This window comes from Lagopus muta, chromosome 1 (genome assembly GCF_023343835.1).
Source record: "Lagopus muta isolate bLagMut1 chromosome 1, bLagMut1 primary, whole genome shotgun sequence".
In the NCBI taxonomy this organism is placed as follows: domain Eukaryota; kingdom Metazoa; phylum Chordata; class Aves; order Galliformes; family Phasianidae; genus Lagopus; species Lagopus muta.
The window spans coordinates 180,849,738-180,868,823 of NC_064433.1; the positions used below are offsets into that span (position 1 = coordinate 180,849,738).

At 41.2% G+C, this 19,086-nt stretch overlaps 1 protein-coding gene across 1 annotated transcript; it reads left to right on the forward strand.

Moving 5' to 3' along the window:
• The first annotated feature begins 2,192 nt into the window (after positions 1 to 2,192).
• On the forward strand, positions 2,193 to 6,642 carry MMP7 (matrix metallopeptidase 7). Its single transcript, XM_048938672.1, has 6 exons — positions 2,193 to 2,338; positions 2,863 to 3,086; positions 3,193 to 3,341; positions 5,135 to 5,260; positions 5,772 to 5,933; positions 6,489 to 6,642. The coding sequence occupies exons 1-6, from the start codon at positions 2,219 to 2,221 to the stop codon at positions 6,509 to 6,511; spliced, it is 804 nt and encodes a 267-aa protein (XP_048794629.1). The 5' UTR covers positions 2,193 to 2,218; the 3' UTR covers positions 6,512 to 6,642.
• Positions 6,643 to 19,086: the final 12,444 nt, after the last annotated feature.

Sequence of the window (19,086 nt, forward strand, 5' to 3'; positions counted from 1 at the left end):
TAGCCAGAATCCAGCTGAGTATCATGAAACAAATGACCATGAAACAAAGATCATTCACCACTGAATCATTCAGTTTTACTTCCTTTTTTCATCCCACTGCAGAGCACAAAACTGCCCATGTCCAAAGGAGACTCAGGTCTTGATAGCTGTATCTATTTTTTTCCCTAGACCAGAAGGACCCTGATGCTCATCAAAAGGCTCTTCAAAGGACATAGTTTCATGTAGTGTCCTTGTTCACAGCAGTTACTCGCCTCAAAAAAAGACAGGGTGTAAGTGTTTCAATAGCATTATTCCAAACCTCCCCAATTGATTTTTATACATCATGGTGCACTTCCATTTTCACTGTGTGGACAGTTCGTGTAGCCAGTATTTCTTCCAACCTCCTTGAACTTCCTACCTCCACTCACTGTCACAAGCATAGGTTCTCTGCTGAATGTAAATGCTGTGACTATGATGATAGGGCAGGAAATGGTTTTTCCCAACCCACAACATTTTTTCTAATTTAAAATGAAGGTAAAAAGACAACATGTAAAATTCACACAGACACACCATAGAATTAACATCAATTTCTTTTTTATATTGATCTTATTAGTATCAGATTTATTTCCAATGATTTTGAGTCCCCCCAAAATGACTTCATTTTCATTGAAAGATCTTTGTTTCGATTTTAGTCCCATGTTCACTGAAATCTTCTCTTTTTTTTTGAAACAAAAGGAAAAAAGAAGTCTTAGTGATAGGTGGATTATTGGACTGGAAGATCTTGTAGCTCTTTTCCAATCTTGGTGATTCTATGATTCTATAATTCTATCAAAAAGGAAGAGGGTTGACAAATTTTGAGGAGAAAATAAAATGGAGTATCAAGTCTGTCCTTTCTCAGCAAGCTTTCATGCTTAAACTCTAATTTTCGGCTGTGGCCATGGCTCAGTTAAAGATTCAAAAGATACAAGGGAGTTTTTCAACAGTCTGTTGATTGGAATGGGGCTTCAAATTCTGCTGAAGTATGTGGGGAATTTAATCAGCACCGCACCCAAGACTCACAGGACTCAAGGAGGCTTCAACACATCTCACCTGAAACCCAGGCCCTGGTCCAGATTCTACTTGATTTCCACAATGAGGCATAAAGTCAGTTGTTGAGGAAGAAGACAAACCTGCTTCTAGAAGTAAATCACCTTTTGTCATCAAGTTTTCCAATTTCAAAATTCACGTTTCCCATAGGCCTACCAGAATGTTCAGAAGTGATCATATGAAGACGCAGTCCTTTGACAGCTATTGCAGATGTGCAATGAAGTTCTCCTACATAATTCATCAGTTCTTTTTGGTACAGATTCTCTCCCTTTGAAATCAGAAGTTTTTCTAATCAACCAGAATCATAGTGAATTAAAACAGTAACCCAGAAACTCTTCCATAGGCGTTCACTTATACCCACATGAGCTGTCCTGTGTGAGAAGCAGTAACAGTATTTTCTCTTTTAAGTGCAATTCCTTCTGGATTAGTGCTAACATTGTCACAAAAATGCACAGCCTGAAAAAAAATCACAAGTCAGCTTGCAAGCTGCTGCTTGCAGTTCTCAAAACTCATCACTTCCAGTGGGGCTTTGTGGAGTGCAGCTGAGACAGTGTTGATCTCAAGGGACCAAGCAAGTGGTCTCTGCCCTCCTCAGCAGTGGTTTCCTTCGCCATGGACCTCCAGGTAGAGATGGAGGTAGAAGATGGCTACATACTTGTTAGGATAAACTCCTTTTTTCTTGAAGGCTTTCACATATTCTTCGCAGGTTATATAGCACACCCATTCATCTCATCTCTGCCTTCTGCATCAACACAGGCAAGCTGTCAGACCAAAGTGGTGCAAAACTGTCTTTGTGTATAAGGAACTTTGAGGGAAATGCAGTAAGAAGTGATTATACAGTGACTGTATTGATTAAGTTACAGAAAGTGAACTGTGCAACCCTGTGGTTTCACTTCTAGAATAATATGAATAGAGAGAGCCAAAGCTGGCTGCTAGCTGTGACATGACATCAACAGGGAAGTCAAAGGGAGTATTTGTTTAACATGCTTTCATTTATTTCTTAGAATAGCGATGCCATTACATTTATACCACCGAAAACTGAGTCACGTCCATGATTGCTGCATGGAGCTCACAGGATCTATATAAGCATCTTAGCTCTGGTCTTGGGAGACAGAAAGCCTAACACTTTCTGCAGCAGTGAGGCTCTTTGGCAATGCTGGTCACCATGCAATACCTCCTACTTTGTGCTGCCATTCTCCTACCTCAGAGCCTTCCTTTTCCAGTACCACTTAAACCAGCATTATGGAGCAACACAGACTTAAACATTGCACAGGTATGTTACCAGGGGACAACGTAACTGCATCATGAATAGCCTGATTTTTTACTTAACTTCTACATTCCTTTCCTGTCTTTTTATATTATCTGCTCTTAATTTTTGCAGAGGTGACATAGAACTACTTAAACTTGCTGACTGGCTTAGACAGCCTAAGTCTAAATTGCAAAAGAGATGAGGTACAACTGGTAAATAGTGGGGACATATCATTTTTAAAGATTATAAAAATGTTTTTATGCTATTTTGGAGCTCCGTGTATTTGAATACTCAGTAAGTTGCATTTGCTTGAAAGAACTGCTTGAACAATGAACAAAGAACAATATTCTGCTGTTCAACTCTTTTCATGTACATTAATCTGTACTACAAAGAAAATACCATTTGTTAAACTGAAATGGGACAAAAAAAAATGCATCTAAACTAACCATGACTGCAGGACAATGGAGCGAGTCCATCAAATGTAAAATGCAGTTGCTGAAAGATCGCAGGTATAAATACTAATTTTTGTTTTCCTTTTCTTTTTCCAGACATATCTTAACAAATTCTTTCCACTTCTTGAAAAACACCCTGCCATCAGCCTAGAAGAGAGGATTAAAGAAATGCAGAAGTATTTCCACCTGACTGTAACGGGAAAATTAAATGCAGAAACAAAAAGCATAATGGAACAGCCCAGATGTGGAATCCCTGATGTAGCAGATTACCAAACATTTTCTGGAAGTCCACGATGGAAGAAGAAATACCTGACTTACAAGTTAGTGGTGGTCAAGATTTTATGGAGAAAGGATTTGTTTTGAGCTTAAATTTACAGGTTTCCTTCACAGCTTAAATGTCATTTGTCTGTTTCCTTTTGCTGTTAGGATTGTTAATTACACACCTGACCTACCCCGAGAATATGTGGATGATGCAATTAGAAGGGCTTTGATGGTATGGAGCGATGTGACTCCACTGAACTTCAAAAGAGTCACCCGGGGACACGCAGACATCGTGATTAAATTTGCACGTCGTGGTGAGACTATATAATTTTTAAAATTCAGTGCTCTTTGCCTGATTTACAGCATGCATTCTCATAACCAGAGGCTTAGGAAAGAATAACAAGTTTGGAATTACCAGTAAGTTTATCTTCCCTTTATCACGCCACCGATTTTATGCATAATGAATCATTTTAACTCCTATGTAAGCATTGGAAAATCCCTTAGGATTTATAGTTGTGAAACGGAGGGAGAATTCAAACTCCAAACTCCAAACTGAGACATTCAATTTTAGATGTTCAGTGACCGTCTGCCTTGACAATGCAAACCAAACAAATTAGAAGATGTGTGTAGAGGAAAACAGCTGGTGCTGAAGACCCAGCATCCACAAAGCATTTAGGCAGGTTCAGGCAGCTTTACTTTGGTCTAGCTCCAGTTCGGTAACCTGGACTGAACACCTTATGCACACTGGGGTGCATCAGGGCTCACAGAATCACAAAACTGTAGAGGTTGGAAAGGATCTCTAGATATCAGCTAATCCAAACCCCCTGCAAAGCAGGCTCTCTGCAGCAGACTGCACAGGTAGGTGTCCAGGTGGGTCTTGAATATCTCCAGAGAAGGAGAACCCACAGCCTCCATGGGCAGCCTGTTCCAACCTCACTGCGTTGGTGCCAGAGAGGATCTTCTCACTGATTTTCTTCTAGAAGGAATCTCACTGGTGGAGTCTAAGACCACAGGTGCAAGACAGAGCATGCTAAATGGGGATGACCATTAGGGCCATTTATGATGCTCATATGTGATTCAGGCTAATATGTAAACATGGGCATATTTTTACTTACACAGGCACTAAATTGACTCAGTATAGCCAAACTGAATGCCTACTTTAAGGCCAGCTGACTTGTTTTATAGAGCCATTGATGATATTTATTAGATCTCCAGCAACGGGAAGTGAAGATCAGACAGCTGGTTTACATCACAGATAATAGCATATAAACACCAAACATGCCTAGCCCCTGCTTTGTTCCTGGGCAGTGTGTTGCTAGGAGGAGTCTATTGATGGGCTTGTCAGTGTGAGAAAGGATTCTGCAAGCTGGTTTAAGTTTTAACCCCTTGTCACACAGTAGGACTCGGTCTCTTCTGCCTGTGCCAGCTCTGCCTCACGGTCCATGCCTTTTGGTCTGAGGAAAAGGACACATATTCATATTCAGTACCCCAGAAATTCTCACTGTGGTCAGAGATCTCTCAGTGGGAGGGGAACATTTTCAGATTTGGTACAAATATCCTGTCCTGTAGGTTCTCCATGTAGGAATTGGCAGCATCCCACAGACACTGTGATAGCAGTAGCTAATAGATCATACTAAGACTGGGTAGAAAAGAACTTAGCTATTCAGATACACAGTTTTCTGTACTCCAAACAATTGGCTTCCACTACAGTCAGTACAAGTGAGTGTTTAAAACTTATACTGCACAGCACTGATCTACAATAAAAACATTCAGGGGCTTATAACATCTACCATTAAGGATTTATTCTGAAATAAACACTGGATGCTGCTTCAGAAACAGGTTTCCGGCAAAGGCTCAGCTGTCCATGCAGAAGTTCCATGCATGCAGAAGTTCCAATACTCGAGTTTAGTTCTTGGATTTAAGTCAGGAATTTGGAGAGTGTTTCCTAAAGCCTTGCTGCCCATTTTCACAAATTTGCTATCATAGCTTTTTTTTTTTTAAGAATAATGAAAAAAAGGTAGCACAAACAAGCAACATGCTTTGGTTTGCTGAGCGTGAGCATTAGAGCTCATGCTGTCTGATGACATTTCTTTCTTTTCCAATGCAGAGCATGGTGACGGATATCCCTTTGATGGAAGAGGTGGCACATTAGCTCATGCTTTTGAACCTGGAGAGGGGCTAGGTGGAGATGCTCATTTTGACGATGATGAAAGGTGGTCAAAATACAATCAAGGTAAAATTCACTTGTCTTTATGAAAGGGAAAGAGCAAACATTGCATATCTGTCTCACAAGAACACAGCCACAGGAAATATTTTCCATAACACTTCATGCTTCATCACCGCTTCAGTATCAACCTTTCCTTCTTTTCAACAGCCTAAGTCCTTGTGTTTGCTTATTATTAGCAGTTACATAATGCTTGTTCTGTCTGGATTTCAAAGCAGGCTAAGCAAGGATCACGATCTGCTTAACTTATGAAGAGATATAATAACTTGCTTGTAGGAGTGGGTTGATTTAAATCAGAGGGGGAAAGAGACTGAGTCTCTATGTGTGTGTGAAAGGGGTAAGCAATATTTTTTATTAAAATATTACAATTAAATGAGAAAGTTCAGTAATAAATAATCAAAACTTCAATGCTTCAGTTCAACTGAATGAAAGACACAAATTCTCCTGCTGCTAGGATTCTTTATATGTTAAAAAGAAATGCCCAACCTTTAACATACTTTTTCATGCTTTTATGCTGCAGGAGTTAATTTGTTCCTTGTTGCTGCTCATGAATTTGGCCATTCTTTGGGACTCGCCCACTCAAATGTCCGTGGAGCCCTGATGTATCCTCTCTACTCATATGTGAACCCAGAAACCTTCACACTTCCTCAGGATGATAGGCGAGGAATTCAGAAGTTATATGGTAAATTCACTTGATTTTCAAGATGAAACCTACCAGTGTATAGGTTTCACTCTCCCTGATTGCAGAGGCTTCCTTGTACTACCAAAAACAAAGAAAGGAGTAAATCTCAGGAAAAAAAAACATATTGCTGTATGCACTAATCTGTTCTGTAACATGCCCCCATTGCAACCAAGAGCTGATGAAGAGGCAGTGCAGCAGCCTGGCACACTGTCTTCCTGCACACCTGTGCATTGCCAGACACGTCCTATAGACCTTACATTGTAAATGAGCTATTTCAGCAAGTGGGGATATTGGCTGAGTACAGTATTGCTCCCTGGGAAAACAATACCATCCCACTAACCAAGTCAATGGGACAGATGAGTGAAAGCAGAAACTACTCAGAAGTAATAGTGGAGCATAGCTGGAACAGATCTCATGGGATAAACTTTGCCGTGGTTTATTTCCTTTAGGCACCATTTTCATTGGGCATTGTAGAGGAACACTGGAAATAAAACATAATTATTTGTGTTGTCTATTTCCAGCATTGTCTCTATGTTTCATGTTTCTTTCCCACAGGGAGAAGGTCAGCAAACTCTTGAAGAAGGTGTTTCAAAAAAAGCTAAGAATTCAGATCTGGTAGTTTTGGTGTTCCAAAACCATTCAAATGCTCTGGCTAATTACACATCTAAGCATCACCTTGAACTTTTCATGATCTGTTTACACGTTATCCAATTTCATGTGACAATAAAAAAATCAAACATCTTGTATACTTTGTTGACTAATGCTTGTTGTTTGTTGTGTTGTGTTTTTTTTTTTCCTTCTGGCATTTCAATGGTGTATTGAAGAACTTCTACAGATATATTAGACAGAAAAATATTCTCCTGAATAGAAGTGTGGGTACCAAAAAGAGCCTGTGTGCAACTACTGCTGGATTTACAAGCCCTCTTCATGGTTCCAGTTCCCAAACATGTCCCATCCCTTCTCAGTCTCTGCTACTGACTCCTCAGAATCACAGCGTGCTTACTGTATGGCTCACATAAATCCAAGCACAGTGTTTCCAGAGCCCTGGGACCACCTTCTCTCTGCTGGAGCCATTGTCCTGGGGCACCTGAGCTGCTCTGTGCTGCAGGGTGGGCCTATCTTCCTGCCATAACTGAAGGGCTCAAATGACACAGGGAGATGCATCAACATCTCTCAAATCCCAGGACAAAATGGCCACGGCTCCCCAGCTCCTTGAGCACTACCTGAGAAATCTCCAAGTCTCCACTGGGCTCAGTCATAAGATGAGATGGGAAGGGTTCTATAAGTACAGCTTTGCAGGCAGGCACTGATGTACAAATACTTGAGATTTTCTTCCTCCATTCATCAGGTTAAAATGGTACAAGACAAAAACTCTTTCCACTAGGAGTTCTTGTGTTCCCTCTTGTGGAGAAAATGCTGCTTCTACTTCAGCACCTTTGCAAAATGACAGATTTCCCAGCATTTCTCCAAAAGTAATGGATGAAGTAGATTGCTGAGACATCTAGAGTGTCAAGATGATATAAACATAGGGTGTGAAGCATTCTCCTTGAGGTGCTTTTCCCTCAGAGAAGTTTCTCAGATCTGTTAAGTCAAAAGTTTGAAAGCACTCCTATCAGTTACCAGACATTTCTTATATCTGAAACTCAAAGATGAAGTATCTGGGACTATTTGGACATTATCCTGATGGCACAGATCTCAATGTAAGAGAAAAACAGAAAGTCCCAGAAGGTCAGGTCCCAGACTGCGTAAAAGACTGCAGAAAGGAACTGGTGAGCTCCACAGCCTCTGGGGATGCTTGACCAACTTAGTTAAGCTGTGTCTCAGGAAAACCAGCTGTATCTCAGTGGATCCAATGCTGTTTCACTGATACCAAAGGGGAAAAAAAGGAACTATGTTGGTTGCTCTAAAAGTAATGACTCCTATTTATTTACAGAGAAACTACTACAGATACGGAGAGCGCAGTAACATTATTTGATAGAGCAAATGCTCAGCTACAAAAGAATATTTTGCAACATGGTCACCACAATTAGCTATAATTTTCATAAGTGGTGAACCAGAGCTTGCATGTCACGCTTGTAAAAATCTTCATGGCCATCACAATGTAGCTTGTCTTTCATGTCACTGTCACCAGTGCTGAAACACATCACCCACTGCATCACTGTGCTCACACCCAGTGCTTGGTATCCAAAACATTCAAGGCATCAAAGAATGTCAGTGGGTGCAATTTTCACCACATGGAAGAATTCAGTGATACACCTTTGCTTCAAAGGCACTTCCATGTACTTCCATGCACACTGCCCCTCTGCTGCCATCTATCACACAGCCACACAGTGTAATGCAATTGCCATACCACCATCTGCCTCTGACCATCAAGGGTCAACATCATAATGTAGGAGGCATTACTGGCACACTTGGTCTTCTTAAATCCAGCTGACAACTGAACCCATGCCAGTGGAGAAGTGGGTCTCTGTCTCCTCCTGTATTGTGGAGGGTTTATTCTGCTCCACATCGCAGACTTTGAGGTCAAGGTACCTCAAGGTACCCTGAGGATAACTGGTCTGACTATTAAAGACAGACATAAAGAAGGCACTGAGAACTTCAGCCTTTTCCTTATCCTCAGTGGTCATATTTCCCACCACATCCAGAAAATGATGGACATTCTTCTTAGTCCCCTTCTTGTTTTCCCAGAGTCTCAGCAAAAGCTCCATGTTCATCCACATCTCATCCTCTAGCTCATCTTATAGCACTCAGGGACAGCCTGCTCCTGCACCTTCAAGTCTTCCTACTTGAGGAGCATCCAGCCTTCCTCGTCCCCTTCACCTTTCAGGATGAATTTTCTTCTAAAGTAGAGACTTTAGGAGCAGCTGTCCTCTGGGCCCCACTGAGGTGAGCCACATAAGGCTTCCACGCTGTCAAAACAGCCCTAGCCACTTCTTCTCACACACCATCATCACACAGGAAGAAAGATGAACACTGTATTCATAACTCCTTCCAAAGGCAGCATGGCAGATTGCATGGCTGAATAGAAAGATTAGTTAAAAAATCTTTCCAGCTGAAGAAAAGAGGAATGCTTGAAGAAAGAAATGGCCATCACAGTGGATAGTGACTGAGGGATCCTGAAAAGGTTTGATGCAGACAGAAAGTAGCCCATTCTCTTGGCCAAGGTTGCACAGGAAATATAGAGATAAATCATGCCCTTTGTTGATCTCAACCTGATCCTGGATGCTTCAAATAGAATGGAATGGAATGGAATGGAATGGAATGGAATGGAATGGAATGGAATGGTTCATTTAGATAGAATCTTCGAAGATCAGTGAGTCCAACTTCCCAATAACTTTAGGACTAACCAAAATTTAAAGCACATTAATGAGGACATTGTACAAATGCCTCTCGATCAACCACAGGCGCAGGCAATCAACTACCTCTCTAGGAAGCCTGTTCCAGTGTTTAACTATCTTCACAGTAAAGAAATGTTTCCTAATGGCCAGCCCTCCCCTGGCACAGCTCTGTATCATTCCCATCCTGCCATCAGTTCCACGAGCAGAGCTCAGCACCTGCTTCCACTCCTCAGGGAGCTGCATAGAGCAGTGAGATCTTGGCCTCCTCCAGATTGGACAATCCAGGTGTCCTCTTCACAGGATGTGTGATCCAGACCTGTCATCAGCTTTGTTGCCCTCTTCTAGATGCTTTCAAGTATATTAACATGCTTCTTATATTGTGGGGCCCAGAACTGTATGCAATAGTCAAGATGAGACTGCACAAATGCTAAATACAGTGGGAGGATCACCTGTTTTGAGCAGAAAAGGAGAAAACAGTCATGGGAGACAGAGTTCATCAGAGGAAATTGTGCAAGATGCTAGAAAGAGTCATTCCTAAGGTCTCATGGGACAATCCATGTACCATACTGGAGGAACCACTGTACTGACAAAGGAGGAAGGCATGAGAACAAAGACTTGACTGAAAATAGATGTTTTCTAGTGTGCAGTTACTTTCCATATGAACTGAGATGAAAAACTCAGAGGTATATTCTTAGGAAGACCATCCTGATCATAGGACACATCTGAAGATCTCTTCCAGCAAGCACACAATCTGTCTGCCCTGCATCAGGGCCAGCACAAGGTGGGAGTGAGCACTCTTTTATCTCCAAGGAGGAATCGCTGCAAGAAGCAGGAATTCACATCTAGCACATCTACAGCATCTGAAATCCAGTAAGAACCAGGATCTTCTGCCTCAGAGATGGCAAAGGCAACACTTACTAAGCAGCCAGCGGCATCTCATTGCCTGCCAAGCTCTTGTTGTGGTTCCCTTAACGTAACAGGACATCTGCTTTGGGGAACACAGCTGTCGGTGGCTCACCTCACATTCGGTCTGCTCCTCATCCTGTCTGTTAGATCGAACAGTACAATATCTGCCTCCACCTAGTGGTACAGTTCAGCAAACTCTGTACTGATTTACACCCTGTTGTACAGTGCATCTAGCCATCCCACATGCCCACAGAAGTTACAGTACAATTCATTATTAAAAGGAAAATCAGAGAGAAGAACAATTTAACAAGGGACTGCTGCCTCTTCCTTCTTCATTTTGTTCTACTGCGTAAGTTTTCACATGATTTCCTGAGGACATGATACTCCTGAGGACATGGAAGTTCATTAGGTTATTTAAATATTATCTGCTCCTTCCTCTGCCGTACAGAAAAAGATATGGGTAATTACATAAGATTTTGTGTCAGTAGGGGTTTGAAGTTTCATTTGCCTGCAATACTGTTCTGTTAAATACATAAAAAGATATCTAAATGCAGCTTTGCACTACAATGAGCAGCAAATTAAGTCTGCGTTTGGAGAGCAAAGTATTTACAATTAACATGGGTCCTTTGACTATCCACATACAAAAGATAAGCCTTACTCCTGTAAAAATGTTCCTATCCTAGAGACTATTACTGAGCCTTTACACAGAATCACAGAATCACACAATTACAGAAATGTAGGGGTTGAAAGGGACTCTAAAGGCCATTGAGTCTAAACCCCTTGCTAATGCAGGTTCCCTGCAGCAGGTCACACTGGTAGGCATCCAGGTGGGACTTGAATATCTCCAGAGATAGAAAGTCCACAGTCTTTCTAGACAGCCTGTTCCAGTGCTCTGTCACTCTAACACGAAAGACGTTCTTCCTTGTGTTTGTAAGGAACATCTTGTGTTCCAGTTTCTGCCTTTGCCCCTTATTCTTTTTTAAGCACTGGAATAGGCTCCCCAGGGAGGTGGTTGAGTCACCATCCCAGAATGTGTTTAAAAACCAATGTGATGCTCAGGGACAAGATTTAGTGGAGGGCTGTTAGTTAGGATAGTATGGTTAGGTTGTGGTTTAAAGTCTTGTTCAACCTGAGTCATTCTATGATTCTGTTATTTTATTGCTACCTGTCACCAAAAAGAGTCTGCCCCCATCGATTTGACTCGCACACTTTATATATTTATGATCAGAAATCAGGTCACCTCTCAGTCTCTATTCTCCAGGCTCAACAGTCCCAGCTCTCAGCCTTTCCTCATACAGAAGATGCTCCAAGCAGCCAGTCATCTTTGTGGCCCTCTGCTGGACTCTCTCTGGGAGTTTCCTGTCTGTTTTGAACTGAGGAGTCCAGCATTGGACACAGTGCTCCAGACACACCAGAGCAGAGTAGAGGGGGAGGATCACCTCCCTCGACCTGCTGGCCACGCTCTTTTTAATGCACCCCAGGATGCCATTGGCTCTCTTGGCCACAAGGGCACACTGCTGGCTCATGGCCAACCTGTCGTCCACCAGGACACCCAGGTCCTTCTCCACAGAGCTCTTTTCCAGCAGGTCACACCCTAGGCTATACTGGTGCATACAGTTATTCCTCCCCAGTTGTAAGACTCTGAACTTGTCCTTGCTGAACTCCATCCACCCAACTCATCAGCCTGTCCTGGTCCTGCTGAATAGCAGCACAGCCTTCTGATGTGTTCGCCACTCCTTCCAGCTTCATATCAGCATCGTTACCCACTGCTTCAGGTAAACTGAATCTAATTCATCAAATGCAGGGTGATGTTCTGAGAGAGCAAAGTTGATACGCTTGTGATAGAAATGACATGCAGAGAAAATGTAAGAAAAAATAACTTAGATTCACACTGCATATAAAAAAAGGATAAAAAGAATCAAATTGTTCTTACTCCTTAATTTGTCCCCAAAAATTAAACAGTATTTACGGCCTTTTGCTAATTCAGAGGAGCCATGGGGGGGTAGAGGGGGAGATGAAAGAAAATGATAAAAGATTCAGGAATTCTCTTTATTTTATAATCTGAGTATTTAAAGTTCACAAGGATCAAATACTGCTTGAAGAAATTCCTGAAGGGGAAGAAAGAAGACCACCAACAAAGAAATATTATATAAGTCAGTGGAACCCACTCATTCACAAATTACAAAGCCATAAGCCATTTTTCTGCGACGGTAAAATTATTAATACTTAAGATTTGAGAGGTCTTGCTGTCATTCTCTCTCATTCCTTTTGTCTAAAAGCTCATAGTCAGATAGTTCCCAGCCCAGTCACTTCTCAGCCAAGATAATGCTGCATGTGCCACTCCTACAGCCTCCACCAAGAACCGTATCTCCATAGGGATGTCCAGATCTCCAGATGTGCACCTGGCTTTGTTAGCATTGAAATGATTTCCCCTCACCTCTTCCTTTTTTTTTGAAGCAGTATATAAGTGAAGTCTCTGCAATCACTTGGCAGAGAACAGGAAGCAGAGCAGAAGCTGCTACCCAAACGGTCTCTCACTACTGTGATAGTTAATAAAGCCTCTGCCTGATCTGTCTTAAACTGTATTTGTGTCACTTTTCTGTGCTGTACTAAGTCCAGCCATTCATTTGTTTGGCTCTTTTTTTTCCCTCTCTACAGGAAATATCCTTACATCTAATCTGCTTTTTCCAAGCTTCTTTGCAATCTGCTCAAATGCTCTTACACTTCTTTTACCAGCCTATTTTGCCAGCCCAGTTCTCCCTGTCTTCATCTATTTAACAACAGTCTACTGCATTCCTTCCTGAATAGTTCTCCATTTTCATAGAATCATAAAATCATAGAGTGGCCTGGGTTGAAAAGGACCACAATGATCATCACTTTCCAACCCCCTGCTATGTACAGGGTCACCAACCACCAGACCAGGCTGCCCAGAGCCACATCCAGCCTGGCCTTGAATGCCTCCAGGGATGGGGCATCCACAGCCTCTCTGGGCAACCTGTTCCAGTGTGTCACCACCGTCTGTGTGAAAAACTTCCTCCTAATATCTAACCTAAACCTCCCCTGTCTCAGTTTAAGACCATTCCCCCTTGTCCACCCTCGTAAACAGCCGTTCCCCCTCTTGTTTATATGCTCCCTTCAAGTATTGGAAGGTGACAATGAAGTCTCCCTGGAGCCTTCTCTTTTCCAAGCTGCACAAGCCCAGTTCCCTCAGCCTTTCCAGTGCTCTGATCATCTTAGTGCCCTCCTCTGGACCCGTTCCAGGAGCTTTCTGTCTTTCTTGTACTGGAAGCCCCAGGCCTGGATGCAGTTCTGCAGATGGGGCCTCACAAAGCTGAGTAGAGGGGGACAATCACCTCCCTCTCCCTGCTGGCCAACCTTTTTTAATGCAGCCCAGAACACAGTTGGCCTTCAGGGCTGCAAGCTCACAGTGCTGGCTCATGTCCAGCTTCTCATCTACCAGGACTCCCAAGTCCTTCTCTGCAGAGCTGTTCTCAAGCCATTCTTCCCCCAGTTTTTATAAATACCTGGGATTGCTCCAACCCAAGTGCAGCACCCTGCATTTTGTTCTTCATTTGCATAGAATTCCATATAGGGCCCCTTTTCCTCCTCAAACTAATAATGAAATGAGAATCCAGGGAATGGTGAATCCAGGGAAAACTGAGCTGTCCGACAGCAGAGCTCCCAGCCCAGCTCTGCACAGAGTTTGGCTTTGCACAACGGTTCCTGTTGTTTCAGCTTTTAACTCTGTAATGGGACTTAATTGCTACATAGTCTAGATGAGGGCCATTATTATTAACAGGGGAATGAGATCTCTGGAGTATAAATTTAATGACATCAATGGCAATATCTCCAGCCTTAGCCATGTACATTAAAGCTGCTGCAGAGTAAAGGCTTACAAACATGTCATGGGAAAGACGTGATGAGCCACAGAATTAAGAACTATGGCCTCTCACACTACCATTCTCTTGGTTTTTCCTCAACAGTGTTAACTGCAAATTTCTTCCAATCTGAAGACACATTCATTTTTTTTCTGTTTTTATAAAATTACATCTTCTACAAAACCTGCCTCAAACAGGATGTTCTTAATGTTATCATATTTATGTTTTCAGTTTCAGCTATGTCAATCTGAAGTAGAGCCACTGACGTCAATGGAATTACTTTGGATTTATCTGTAAGAGTAAATGTTAGCAAAGGACCGGAGAAAATATTATCTGTTTTGATTATAGTTACAGCAGGAACCATCACAAGCCAGAGAGCTACAGATAATCACTGCTTGTTGGAAATGACAGAGGAAAATTATTTGGGAGTGGAAATTTGTACTGTTTTCTGACAGCTGTAAAAATAAACTTCACAGATAATAAAACAAAAAGCATAGAGAAAAGCAAAAGGGTGGTCAGAGATACAGGAAAATGCAGATGTCCATCTGTAACAAAAAAAAAACAACACCTGAACAGACAGAAGGTCTTCAGTTTGCTCACATGAAGGGATCTGATGGAGCTGACGTACTGAGCATAGTGAAGATGTCCATTGTTTCTGGTAACTCAAAAGGTAACATTCCCAATTGAATGCTCTGTTATCAAGAGATCTTAAATGAAGAAGAAAATCCTTTTTTTTCCTCAGCAAATAGCTCGGTTGTGGAATCCTCTAATGCAAGATATTTACTGACTGTGGAAGCTCAAATTATAAATGGAGTCTGGAAGGGTCAGATATATTGATGTAGGATAAGAGCTTTTGGACCTGAAGGTCTGGAGGGAAATGGTGACTCATTATCTTACTGATGACCAAAGGAAGATCAGTCAAAATTTACCCAGATTTGTCAGCACTGCAAATCTTGCTATAGAAAGGAAAATCTTGTCTGCAAAGTCAAGAATTCTTAACTTAGCAGCTTAGTCAAAGAATTACTATTATTCCAGATTAAATTATTATAGAGAAAACAAAAGAAGGAAAAATGTAAAAGAAAGAAAAGAATACTAACAGAGAAGAAGCCTCAAAATAATTAGCACTCATTTCACACAGTTTACCCATTTATCTGATTTTGGGCTCACCCTTCCCTGCCCACTCTGAATTCTACAGCTCTTAGTGTTGGTCCAAGGGGAGAGTTTCAGCGAGGTGCCAGATTTTGTTCTCCCTTCACTCTACAGTCTGCCTGCCGTTGGGCTAAACAAAACAAATTCTATTCTCAGGACACATCCCAGTTCTCTGCTCAGTCTGCTGAATCAACTTTTTTTTTTTTAATTGTAGGCACCATAAATGGATATATTCAAGTGATCGCTTATCATGTCGAAGAAATGGGTGAAGCAAACAGAAGACCTTCATCAACATCTCCTGCTCCTTTGTCAGACATCCTTATTTATTTACATAATGAGTGTATTAAATAAATGCTTTAATTACTGCCTCACACCGGAATATCACATGCAACCAGTTATCTACCAAGACTTACAAGTCACAGAATTAAAGAGTCACAGAGTGGTTTAGGTTGGAAAGTAACTCTGGGTCCATCTGGTCCAACACCTGCTCAAGCACGTACATTCAGAGTAGGGTGACCAGAATCATGTCAAATCCTTTTCAGAATCAGTGTCCCACCACACAAAGCCAACACCACCCTCCTCTAAAGGTCATATCCGGGTGAAAATGATTTATAGTATTACTCTAGGCTTTCTCTAGATGGAGCTTTGCACTCAAAGCAGAGATACATAGAGCAAAAGTGAGATAGTGCGCGAGATAGTGCAAAACAGTTTGCATTCAACACATCAGAGCAAAATAATCTAATCAAATCAGGCATTAATTGAAAAATATAATGCAAAAGTATTTGGCCATTCCACTAACTGCTGTTTGTGCAAATATTTTGAATATAAATTAGAGTGTCTAATGTTAAATATTTTTGTTTCTCAAGTACAGGAAACTGACAAGGTGGCATTCATGATCAGTACTACTCCTCATAAATAATTCACTAAGAATTGAACTGTAATTCTGAAATTAACAGTTACTTGATAAATTAACAATTTGTTCTTTCCAAAAATTTTCTGGCTTGGCTACTGCCTTACGAAACCTTGGGCAAACATAGTCCGATGAGCAGAGCAGGGACAGTCAGCAGCAGAAAGAGACTGCAGGTAAAGCAATCCTGCACAGGGCAGCACTTGGTGCAAAATACTGGCAACAACAATTGGCCCAAACATGTAAAAACTTAAAGATATGGATATGTATACAACGTATGTGTAAGGCTGAGAGACCTAGGACTATTTAGTCTGGAGGAGACTGAGAGTGGGTCTTATCAATACTTATGAATATCTACAGGTGGGTGCCTGGTGGATGGGCCCAGGCTCTTTTCCATAGTGCCCAGTTGCAGAGCAAAGGGCAATGGGCACAGAATGGAACACAGGAAGTTCCACCCGAACACGAGAAAGAACTTCTTTACTTTGAGCATTTCAGGGCACTGCAGCAGGCTGCCCAGAGCTTATGGAGTCTCCTCTGGTGGTACTCAAAAGTCAGCTGGATGCTTTCCTCTGCAACCTAATATAGGGAACTTGCTTTAGCAGGTGGTTGAGCTACATGATCTCAAGATCCATTCCAACCCGTACAATTCTGTGATATATTTATCTGATAGATTAGTATGCATACGTATATAAAGCATATCAATGTATTTTAACATTGACATATTTAAGTGCAGCTTTTGTGACATGTAACTAGTTTATCAGCCACAGTTTCAACAGGGAGACAATTCACATTACTCCAAGCTTTGACTTTGTGATTCAGAGATATGTCCATGTAGTATGACAGAAATAAGAAAGGCAGTAAACCAATAATTTACTGGCTACCAATCAATTAAAGCTGAGCTGAAAAAGTGAGGTTAAGCCATCGCACGAATATCTACAAAATGTCTGTTTCAACTCAGAGGAGTTATAGAAAGGAGAATCAAAATCATGTATGTGCTATGATTACTACAGAGAAGCGAATTATCAGCTGCTTGCCTTCTTTTGAGGAAGAATTTGAGAGATCTGGAGCACAAGATCAGGGAGAAAATTCTCTTAATTTACAAACCCATTGCTCAATCCCAGGAAACATTCATTTGTGCAAATTCATGCAAATGGAATGAGGATTCATACTATTTATGACTAGCAATGTATTTCTTTCTCATGGTAGTTATGACTAGAAGATGAAGATGAAAAGGAAAATTATTGCAAAATACATCAAAAGACTGTCTCCTGTTACTTTGAAGCTTCCAATAGTGTTGCATTCATGTAATACTTGGGGAAACATGCTGTGTGAACTGACATTACTTAATGAACAGTTGATGTCTATGAGAACAATAGTTTTGTCATCTATCACAGAATCATAGAACTGCTCAGGTTGGAAAGGACCTTAAGGATCATCAAGTCCAACTGCAACCTAACCATACTACCCTAACTCTAACAACCCTCCCCGAACTCATGCCCCTGAGCACCACATCCAAATGGTTATCTATTGGGATTATGGAAACATTTTTTGCCACAGGCTTCCTTCTGAAACATACGGATGGGGCCCTGAGAGACATGGCTAGTGGGCATGGTTGTGATGTGTTGATGGTTGGACTGGATGATATCAGAGGACTTTTCTAACCTAAATGATTCTATGATTCTTTGAATATGCATCGAAAGAGTGATAGAAGAGTTGGGAAAGAATCATAATGTGGTGAAGAAAAAGTGTAGCATTTTGTTTCTAACCATATTCTTGCTTGCATTCCTACTTCTGAAGCCAGAAATAGGAATCCTAAGTCAAGGTTATACTTCCTGAAAATGAGAGGATAGGTAATGATCTGAGTAGAATTCATGCAAGCTAAACGCTGGGAAAGCACTAATAATTGCACAATATGCTTAAATGTGCCTTAAGTTTGCAAATAAAATCTGATCATTTTTAATTCCCCTTAAAATAATTTTACAAACCATTAGATGAGTATCCAATCCTGATGTAAGAAGATCCTATTTTTATTTAGCAATAAGTAAAACATTGCATGATAATAAGGAAAATACTAGTTTTTGTAAGAGTCCAGAACAATCAAGGAAGAAATTGATTCCTTCTCTTAGTTGTGCTTGCTGTGGCTACAAAGCAGACAGCTGATACCATATTGCTATCAAGCTAGTTCAAACAGTCCAAAGTTAACACAGATTGCAACCCATGGTCACAAAGATGAATAAACATTGGTCAGTGCTTTCACTGAGCTATTTGCTCCCACAGTAAAGCACACAGAAGCACTTTAGATGTTGGACACTTTACATAAGTACACATACATAAGCTGAGGAATATGATCACCATTTTCCTACGTTCCCTCATACAATCTTGAAGGATTAGACAATCCCAGCACAAATTCTACCACCTATTGTATTGTCCATCTTCACACTTTGGCTTAATCATTTCTACTGAAGTTTTTCCTAAATTCTCCACAGTGGTTAGGGATCCTGAGCTCCTGCTTCTTAATGCAACAGTACTAACCTTTGTTTCCTATTTTTCTGAGAGTTTTATTGCACTGTTACCACTTAGCTTTGTGTTGTAAAACATTTCAGCTGTTAACAATGTTTTCATCCTGTTTATACAGTATCTCAGACAACTGACCCCCAGTCAAGTGCGTCTGGCCTCTTCACAATTACAGAAGAGGTAGTGGTTTAAGATAATATCCTCTCCCCCCATCATCAACATGCTAGAATTGATGCGTAGAATCACTTACATAAATGGTAATGATAATTCTGCTGATAACTCAGATATAAATGCTACAGACCTTAGGTCAAATTTCTCATGGATAAACATTACTATCTATTTAGATGACAGCTAAGCTGTCCAGGTAGCAACTTAGCACTGTTTTGCTTAACAACAAGAAGAGAGAAAAAATACCTGGCAAGAAGTTTTTTGTGAAGAACTGTGGAAGTGTCAGATCAGAT